Raw genomic sequence first — 11,217 nt, forward strand, 5'->3', positions numbered from 1 at the left:
AAAAAAAAATTAAAATTGTTTCTTATTTATCACAATTTCCATTTGGTTTTTCTTCCATTTTGTTAAGAATCTTGAATTAGGGCCTCCCCGGTGGCGCAGCGGTTGAGCGCTGGGTTGTGAAGCTGCCTGCGACCTCTGCGGTGCCGGTTCCATCCCCAGCTGCTCCCCGGCCACCGGAGGAGGGTCCCACATGGCGCGCAGACCTCTCCTGCCGCCCTCTGCTCCCTTCAGCAGTGTACTTCGGTCCTTCTGCCTGCTCTGCTCCCCGCTCTGGCTCTGGTGAATTCTCTCACCCTCCCGCGCTTCTGACTGTACCCAGTGCATGTATAAACAAACAAACAAACAAATAAATAAATAACATGCCTCTAAATAAAAAAAAATTAAAAAAAAAATCTTGAATTACTCTGAGTGAGTGTTTTCATATTTTTATCTCTCATAAAATAAACTCAGCCTTTTTTATTAAGTCAAATAAAACCACAATTCAAAGGTATAGAAATATCTTTCAAAACACACTGGAATTTAATGTTTGTTGCTGATTCAGTTGTTTTCAAGATTATAGAATATTAGCTCCTTTATATCCAGAAAAAAAATATTGTCTGATAAATGAGACAATTAATTTAATTTGTGGACTGATAGGATGAATACTAAATGATTAACTATTGATTTTTATCTGCTTCTGCTCAATGTTCCCATTAGAGTCATAGAAAGTGAAGGCAAGAAAAGAAGGCTTGGTGACAAACAACATTTTTTTGTAGCTAATTTATTAAAGAAGGTGTAGAATTATTGAGTCTCTAAATCATTGAGCTCCAGAATGGTCTGTGTAAATGATGCCAATTTGGAGCTAAATGTTTTCAATTAAAATGATAAATGAGTAAGTGATGAAGCATTTATAAAGTGGAAACAATGTCAAAATGGAAGAAAAGTTAAAATATCATACAATAGTGACCTCCCTGGTGGCATAGGGGTTAAGTCTCAGTGCTACCACTGAAAAGGCCCAAGTTCAATCCCCAGTCAGGGAGCTAACCCACATATGGCACAGCAGGCCTCTCCTGTTTTGCTTGCTGCTCCCCTCAGCAGTGTATTTCAGTAGAGCTGCTTGTTTTGCTCCCCATTCTGTCACAGGTGAATTCTTTCAAATCCCCCTCTGGCCTACACCCAGGTCTACACAAAAATAAATAAATAAATAAAATATTTTATTAAAGTTTCATACAATAAGGGTCAAAAATTATATAGGAGAAATATGAGAATGCCACACTTGAAATATTTAACTTTTTTGGTAGGAATAATAGGTCACTTTCTTTTACATTGTGGTATTCCTACTCAGCCTAAAAGAAGAACAGGAGTATAACATCAAACGTTGTGAACAGCCAACAGGGGAAAGTTTTTGTCTTCTGAAAAACAGAGAACAATTTTTCAGTTAGATATTTATTGATGAATATTAAAGAAAATAAATTGGATGCATGAATTCACAACAAAATTCACTTTATTTTCTTTCTTAATACTCGTAAAACCCACATGGGTCATTTTTACATTCATACCTTCTCAGTATATAAAACTGAAGACTAAGTGTACTTTATCCTCTTGTTGAAATTCATTTTTCTTTCTTATATACATTCCTGTACTAATGAAAAATACTATCCTGATATGAGCAGAGTCCATAACAACAGGATGATGCATGAGCTCTGGAGGCTATACAAATTACACTTTTTGGGGTAAAGAAATGGTGTCTTAATAATTTGAAATGTAGTATCCTCATATTTCATTCATAGTTTTAGTACAATGTTAAGTGTGTAAACATCTTCTATAGCTTCTCCCAAAGGAAACTTGCTCTACTCCCCAGAGATGAAAGAATGGGAGCCAGGGACAGAGGAATGGACATGGGGTTCATACTCCTCAACTTATATTCCCAGTGAGAGAAATTTCCAGGCATTGCTAACCCAACAAGGGACAGCCTTGGTTATTTCGTAGTTAACACCTGATGAACAGATTAGTAGTTTAAAAATGAGGCAAATCTTGGAACACAAAGTTCCCACTGTGAATGAGACCTGATATCTTCAAAGGTGTCCTTTTGATTTAAGTAAACTCTGAGCTTAAGGAAGAAAAATGATAGTTGAATTTATTACTTTATAATTAAAGCCACATGTTTATGTGTCATCACACATTATTCTAAACAAAAGAGCACATCAGTGATTTCTCCACAATATGAAAAAGGTAGGCAAAGATTATTTTACCCTGCTTATTTTATTAGTGTTTTTTAATCTCGTTCATTAAAAGTCACTGAAAATACACTTTCCTTTTTTATTTTTTTTTATGTATGTCATCTGCTAAACCTGAAATATATACAGTAACCACATTTAATCAACCGTTCATTTTTTCAGCAGTGTGGAAGATATAAATTGGAGTTGAAGTCAACTGCTATTTTGAAGTTTATGTAACTTATTTTCACTGTTATTTCTCAGAATTTTGCATTCAAGAATCTCTTTTCATTGAATCTTTATGAAAACCACTGAGTTTTTATTAAGAATGTGGAGTCTGGAGCCTCCCCGGTGGCGCAGCAGTTGAGCACTGGGTTGCGAAGCTGCCCGCAGCCTCTGTATCGCCGGTTTGATCCCCGGCTGCCCCCCCCACCCCCCCACCCCCGCCACAGGAGGAGGGTCGCAGACCTCTCCTGCCGCCCGCTTCCCCCCTCAGCAGTGTACTTCAGTCCTTCTGCCTGCTCTGCTCCCCGCTCTGGCTCTGGTGAATTCTCTCACCCTCCCGCGCTTCTGACTGTACCCAGTGCTTGTATAAATAAATAAATAATCTAAAAAAAATTTAAATTAAAAAATAAAATAAAATATTAAAAAAAAAAGAATGTGGAGTCTGATCACACTGGTGAGTTTGAAGTCACCTGGATCAGACACCAGCTTCCTGACACTGGGCAGGTTATTTACATCTCTGTGCATTGGGTTCTTATGCATCATGTGAATAATGAGTTCCTATAGAATTCAAAATGCATTAATGAGGGAATGCAGGTAAAGTATTAACAGAAAGGTCATCATATAATCAATGTTCAAAATGTATTAATAATAAAAAAAAAATCAAATAACTAGACCTCTCTATATATCACAGCTATGCCAGTTCCTATTAAGACAAAATTGTTGAAGGGAAATTCAACACCCATTTTAAAATTGCCAAAGTTACTCTGTTATTTAATGGAGAAAGTAGATTAATTTTAGAAAAGAAAATAATTAAAAAATGTTAATTTGGGAGCCTTCCTGGTGGCACAAGGGGTTAAGACACAACCTATGAAGCTATCTGCAGCCACTGCAGCATGAGTTTCATCCCCGGCCAGGAAGCTACCCCCATGGCACAGTCGACCTCGCCAGACTAGCCCACTGCTCCCCTCAGCAGTGTACTTCAGTTAATCTGCCTATTCTGTTTCCACTCTGTCTCTGGTGAATCCTCTCACCCCCCACACCTCTGGCCTGAACCCCAGTTCTTTTATGCATAAATAAATAAATTTTTAAGAAAAAGAAGTAATTGTCACTAAAATGAAAAGATATCCCACCAAATGGGAGAAAATATTTGTGTATCATACATCCAGCAAAGAGCTAATATCCAAGATTTACAACTTGAATACATACAACTCTATTAAAATAACACAGAGAACCCAGTTAAAAAAAAAAAAAAAAAATGGGAAGAAGAACTAAATAGGCACTTCTCCAAGGAAGACACAGAGAACAGGCACATGAAAAAATGTTCAACATCACTATTGTCAGGGAAGTGCAACTCAAAACCACATTGAGATACCACCTCCCTCTTGTGAGAAGGGTCCACATCAAAAACAAAGAAAAAAAAAAACAGGCAGCAGTCCCTCTGCCCACCCGTGACTCTGCGGGTGCTTCCTTTCACCAACTCTCTCCCTCTGCAGGGCAGTAGCCTTCCTGCCAGCCCGTGACCTGTACCACCCTGGGGGCTTCTCCTCACTGATGTCCCTCAGCAGAGGCAGCTCTCCTCAAGGATGCCCGCCTGCAACGATGCAGGCCTCTCTTAGGAAACCTGTCCCTTTGGGGGCAGCTCTTTCTGCACGCATGTGTCTATGCAAGTGTCTTTTACTCTTCTGTCCCTTTCTCTAATAAGTCTGCTCTTTAAAACAGAAACCAGTATTGCTGAAGGTGGGAAGAAAAAGGAACCCTTTACCCTTGAGGGGACGTAAACCGGTCCAACCCCTGTCCTCTATCCCAGTTCTTACATGCATAAATAAATAAATCTTTAAAAAAAGAATATTAATTTGGGATATGCTTTCATATATTAAATAAGATGTGAGTTAGGCTTTTGAGTTAAATTTTATTTGTATTTCTGTAATATGTCTACTTCTCTCTTGTGTTGAAAATTCAGGAACCCATACAGATGTGTGTAAAACTAACATGAAGTCCCAGGAAGTTGAGTTGTTTCTCCAGGCATTGCTGCTGGTTTGTACAGCTGAGCACAGAACAGTCTACTAATTTTAAGCTCATTATTCTTGCCAAGTTACTACCCTCTACTTTCTTTCCTGCTAGATCAGGAAACATCTACTTCATGACTGGTTAAAAGGTGAGAAAATTCAAGATAAAGAAAAAAGATACATGACTAAACAATACTGATGAATATAATATGTATGATCATGATCCTATAACGATGCTAAATAGAACTAAAATGGCGTCTTTTAATTCAGTCTGTCAAATAGATTATGTCCCTTACCTCTTAAAATAATTCCCTGAGTTACATATTATTATCACTGTGTATATTATATTTTCAACAACAACAACAAAATAAGCTATGATAATTACTATAAGGATATATTACCAAAATATCTCTAATTTTATTTCAGGTAATCCAATATCAAGTTATCTGTTCAGTGAATTCTTTAGTTAAATGGGGCATGATTGTTGAGTCAATGGGAAATCATTTCCTATTACTCATCAGAAGATATTTATAAACCACTCACCTTGTAAACACCAGACATTTTGGGTTATAGAACTGAGTGAGTATGAGAGCCTATTTTTCTTAAAATAATTTTTATTCTCTTTCCTTAAAGTTGATAATACCAGGATGGTTTTGTGATCTGACAAAATCTCAATGTAAATGTCACTTTCTTTGGAATGTGGCTCTCCTGCAAGACCAGGTAACTCTCCCCACATAGACTTTACTCTAGGGTAACATCTGACTTCCCCATCTGACTTCACCACTGTAAGACCTGTAAAGATATAACTGAACTCATATTATTCATCAGTATTATTATTATTGCCGTCAGCAATTGACACACTCTATTTAACCTGCACATAATATTTAATCAATAATAAACTACATTAATTACTATGAAATGTACAGGAGTTCGCTGTCTGATACATTTGAAACATCTTGGGTCAATGGAAATTCAATTCTATTTTTGCTGTAACTACAGCATGAGGTATAGAATCCCATGAGGTATAGAATCTCAAAGAAAAACACAACATAATTTAGGAAGGTGATATAAATCTTGAATGTTTAAGAAGTTATAATATGGGAAAATCATGACCAAATTGTGAATTAGGAGAAAATAAAGCCACAGAGAAACAAACATAGAGATCCAAGAGCAGACTATGGGGAGTGACTAATTTTCAGCATTTTCAGCATGTTCTTTGAATCTAAAGCATCCCAGGTATTAGATCCTTTCTGTTCAGAAATGTGAGTCATAAATTCAGATGAGCCATGGGGGAGCTTCTTCTATCTTGAGGGTATGCATTGAACAAATGAAGACAGAATTCAAGATTCCTTGAAATGAAAAGGAAGGGATTTCGGGTTAGAAAGAACTAAGAAACAAAATGTAGAAATTACGAATTATTTCATTGTGGGAAGAATAAGAAATTAGTGACTTAGAGAAAGAAGGGGAAGCTGAATTTTACAGAAGTTTAAGATGAAATTGGTCTGGAAAACGACTATAGTTTCAAACACATGACAGTGTTCATTTAGGACTATATGCCAATGTGTGGAAAGGTCATCGTTTTACATGAATAAATGATACAAAGACTGGATGGAAATAACAAAAATTAAGCCTAGGATTTAGCATAGCAGAGCAATTACTGAATATAATCTGATCTAAAAATGCTTGTATTTTAGATGATTTAGGGTAAGTCTAAACTGCATGTATCAGTGTGTTTTTAAATTCAGATATAGATATTCTAAGTATGGATTAAGCACAGCATATACTTATCATATTATATAGCACATGAAGTATACATTATATATTATGTGGTTAAAATATTAGGTGATAGATAGATGGAAAGATATTCAAAACTCCAATTAAACATAGAAATAAGGGATACAATGGCAGATTTCACATATATCTGGTTTCATGTGTGAACTCTCTGCTCAAATTCTGACCATCTTCATTTTCCTTTTCTTTATCCTATTACCCCCCAAAAGGATGAGTTTATCTAATTATTTCTAAAATCCTAAAGTTTGGAATATGCTTAATTAAGGATGTGTTTTTAAAAAAATCTTACTTTATCCTAGACACTATGTGCTCATAGGACTTGCTATGCTGCATTATTTCTAGGACAAATGCTGGTGAGTGGCCAGGTGGGCTGAAGTGGACCAGGCAATGGAGACTCACTGACCAGTTTGCCCCTGAGCTGAATGAGAGTACCTCACAGGTGAAACATCAAAATAAATGCACAAGAATTACATAAACGGATTATAAATTTGATGGTGCTAGATAGAAAAAAAAAAGAAATAAATACCAAATAGGACCAAATGAAACGTTTGTCAAAGAAGGTCCCAGGTTACCTAGAGCTGTTTGAGAAGAGGTATCTGACATGTTCGCCCTTATTTTAATGTCATCTATATTTAGTGTTAATAATATATCTATAATTTTAAATGTGATCATGAAAATAGATTATCTCTTTTAATATTCTGCAATTTAGGACCTTGAATTTGAAATGCATTCCCCAAAGTGTAATGCAAACAAGGAAACTGGATATCTGTTCTGTGTCAGTGGATCTGAAACCAGTGATATAATGTGTCCCAAACCATTGGTCTTTCAGCCCAAACCAAAGATTTGAAATGACTTCCAAGGTTTGAAATCATTTTGTTCATAGATGGAATGCACAGGACAAAATTCCCCACTGGGGAACTTCACTACATTGGTGGAATTCATCCTGATTGGGTTTTCTGATGTTCCCAACCTTCAAGGATTTCTTTTTGGTCTAATTTTTATAATCTATGTATTTATTCTTATGGGAAATAGTCTCATTATCATGATAACTAAGGTTGATCCTTCCCTACAGACCCCCATGTATTTCTTCCTTAGGAATTTTTCTTTTTTGGAAATTTGTTATGTGTCAGTTACTGTTCCCAGATTATTAACAGATCTCTGTAGACACTATGGAAAAATTCCCTTTCTGGCCTGTGCTATTCAAATGTTTTTCTTTCAGATCTTTGTAGATACTGAGTGTTTTATTCTCACTGCCATGGCTTATGACAGGTATGTTGCCATTTGCAACCCATTACTCTACCCTGTCATCATGAACAATAGGCTGTCTGTTCAACTGGCAGTTGCCTGCTGGACCATTGCTATTCCAATACACATAGGGTTCATCTCTGTGGTCTTCTCTTCACCCTTCTGTGGATGTAACCAGTTGAATCACTTTTTCTGTGATTCACCTCCAGTCATACAGCTTATTTGTGGGGATGCCGTCATGGTTGAAATGCTAAGTTATGTGCTTGCTGCATTAGTTGGCAGTATACTTTCTTTTCTGATACTTGGATCTTATGTGAAAATAATCTCCACCATCCTGAAGCTGCCATCAGCAACTGGGAGAGCCAAGGCCTTCTCGACTTGTTGTTCCCATCTCACAGTTGTGACTTTATTCTTTTTATCAGGCATCATTGTGTATATGAAACCCAAGTCCAGCCACTCAACAGGAGTAGACAAATTCCTCTCTCTTTTTTATACCATCTTCATACCAATGTTAAACCCCATTATTTATTGTCTGCGAAACAAAGATGTTATGGTGGCGTTGGAGAAATTCCTACAAAAATGTATTGTGCTGTGACTCAGAAACATAACACCCTTAAAATTGTTTCTATTTTTCATACCTTCATTTGCTTATCGTCAATTATGCTAAAATCTGAGTTATTCTGAAGGAATGATCTCATATTTTCATCTCTCACAAAATAAGCTCAGCTGTTTTTTAAGAAAAATAAATACCCAGGGCCTCCCCGGTGGCTCAGCGGTTGAGCGCTGGGTTGCACAGCTGCCCGCAGCCTCTGCAACACTGGTTCGATCCCCGGCTGCTCCCTGGCCACCGCAGGTGGGTCCCGCATGGCGTGCAGACCTCTCCTGCCGCCCGCTGCTCCCCTCAGCAGTGTACATCGGTCCTTCTGCCTGCTCTGCTCCCCGCTCTGGCTCTGGTGAATTCTCTCACCCTCCCGTGCTTCTGACTGTACCCAGTGCTTGTATAAATAAATAAATAAATAAATAAATAAATAAATAAATAAATCTTAAAAAAAATAAAATAAAATAAATACCCAACTCGATATAAAGTTTAGAAATACCATTAATAACTCATTGGAATTATTAAAGTTTGTTGATTCTATTGTTATTTTAAAAACAATAGAATATATCTATTTTCTTTTCACAAAAATATTTATGTATCTCTAGAACCAATGTATTGTCAGGAAAACAGACATTTTATTAAATTTGTTAATCTAAAAGGATGGCTAATAGCACAACTTTAATAATCATTTTTTTATTCTTCTGTCCAACTTGCATTATAATCATATAAAATCAAGTACAGAGTAACAGTTTGGAGTCTAAGAGACTGATCTGCAAGTTAACACGTTAAAAAGTCAAAATTCCTTCTGCTCTTACTGCTGATTCATCAGTAATTCCCTACAGGTGAATCACACATGCAACAGGCCTCATAATATCTTAATTCCAGAATCCAGTCTTTCCCTAGATTGTGACATAACTCCATTCACTTCCATTCATTCACTTCAAACGGTCAATCAAATTTTGTTATACAGGTATGAAGTGTACATAAAGAATGAGAAAACTGAAGGGAAAAAATATTTGAGTAATGGAATAAAGAAATAAGCTCTGGTTGTGTCTTACTTTTTATACTGTCTTATTGATGTGGAAAAAATGCTTTATTTTTAAGCATTTTGTAGGTCTTACTGAAAAAGGATAGCTGTGTAGGTTTCAAGAAAGATTAATTCTATTTTTAATTTTGTAAGAATATTAGTCATGTGTTTCCCACATCGTTTTTCTTCTCTGTGATCTACATTCTCTAAGTCTCTCATCACAACCATCCCAGGCTCTTGCATTGACTTTCCATGAAGTTCCTTCCAATACAGAAACCTTAAGTCACCTCCCTTTTCCCATCACTCATGTCACGTTTATATCAGAGATCTCCATAAGTTTGTACACACAACACAATATCTGAATAAATATTTCCTGACATAAAATTCCATGTTAAGTAGAATTAAAATGGAGGAATAAACATTAAAAATTTATTTATAATGCCAAAAAAGCATTCAATTTTTACAAAATATAGCTTTGTTCATTGAGCACTGTCAAAGAAGGTATCAAATATAAATGACTAGGTTGTAATTATGTTCTTAAATTATTCATGAAGGAGCTATTATATTAAAAAAAATACTAGGGGGATTTTTAAAACATTGCCAGTAATTGACCTGTAGCGCTACCTCTTTCCCCTAACATCAAAACTACCTGTTGTGTTGAAAACATTGAAGATAACAAAGCAAATCTCACGGTACTTTTGCAGTGAGTCATAAAATTATAGTGGATAGAAAATTTGATTGCTTTCAAGTATTAATAGTTGACATGGTTTAGATTTGTGTTATGGAACCACAATTAATTAAAAAAAAAAACACATTAGCTGTGTTGTTTATCAAGACAAAGAACTTTGCACAATTGCAATGTAAATCATGTGAACTCCTCTCACAATTAATTACACACAGGATAGACACAACTTCAAGTCTGATCTTGGCCTATATCATCTCCTACCTAGAGTCCCAAGAGGCTGTTCTGCTTCTGCTCTTGTCCAGTCTAACTACATTGTGTTCTGATTTCATACTGCCTTTCACTGACATTTTACTCCTTTCCAATAATGGAAAATTTCACATAATACATGCTGATAGTGATTTAATTTGGGGAAATTCAATAACCCAGATGTAATTATTGAGTCTCTAATTACTGAGCCCTATAATACACTGTGTGGATGATGCCAAAATTGGAGCTAAATGTTTACAATTAACAAGACAAATGAATCAGAGTTGAGGATTTTATAAAAAGATAAGAATGTCAGAAGGGAAGAAAAGCTAAATTGTCATACAATAAGGGCCAAAAGGAAATTATATTGGAGGGATATGAGAATGGCACACTTGAAATATTTACCTTTTCTTGGCAATAATAACAGGTCACTTTTCATCCAATGTAACAGTCTAAAGGATGAACAGGAGTCTAACATCAAACATTATGACTAGCCTGCAGGGGGTAACTATTGTGTCTGATGAAAAATAGAGCACAGCACTTTATATATTTAGATATTTAACGATGATTAATAAATAGAAAATTGAATGAATGTATTAACAATAAAATTCACTCTACTTTGTCTCTCCTGTCACTTTTAAAACCCACATAATTTTCACGTTCATACCTTCTCAAGCCTCAGTGTACTGTATCTTCTTATCCAAATCCTTTTTTCTTTTTTATATAAATCCTGTAACTGATATTAAATGATACCCTTATATGATCAGAAGCCATAACAATAAAAGGGATGCTACATGAGTTCTAGGGACTTTCCAAATAACATTATTTGAGCTGAAGAAATAATGTTTAATGATTTGAAATTTAGCATCCCCAGATTTCATACATAGATCCAGTCCAACATTAAGAGTTTGAACACCTACAGCCTCTCCCAAAGGAGACTTACTCTACTCCCAGGAGATAAGAGGATGGGGAGCCAGAGGCAGAGGAGTGGTCATGGGGCTCATGCTCCTCAACCCTTATTCCCAGTGGGAGAAACTTCCAGGCATTGCTAATCCAACAAGGACAGCCTTGGTTATTTCCTAGTTACCAAATGATAAACATCTTTGAATTAAAAAATTCAACATTATTTGAAGCATAAATTCCCCATGGCAAATAAGATGCTCTTTACTCTAAGATGCCCTTTTGATTTAAGCAAAGTG

General features: G+C 36.1%; 1 protein-coding gene across 1 annotated transcript; it reads left to right on the forward strand.

Moving 5' to 3' along the window:
* Positions 1 to 7,100: 7,100 nt before the first annotated feature.
* On the forward strand, positions 7,101 to 8,057 carry LOC119254262 (olfactory receptor 10AG1-like). The gene has a single exon (XM_037521377.1). The coding sequence runs from the start codon at positions 7,101 to 7,103 to the stop codon at positions 8,055 to 8,057; it is 957 nt and encodes a 318-aa protein (XP_037377274.1).
* Positions 8,058 to 11,217: the final 3,160 nt, after the last annotated feature.

This window comes from Talpa occidentalis, unplaced genomic scaffold, assembly GCF_014898055.3.
Source record: "Talpa occidentalis isolate TD23 unplaced genomic scaffold, MPIMG_talOcc4v2.1 talOcc4.3, whole genome shotgun sequence".
NCBI lineage: Eukaryota > Metazoa > Chordata > Mammalia > Eulipotyphla > Talpidae > Talpa > Talpa occidentalis.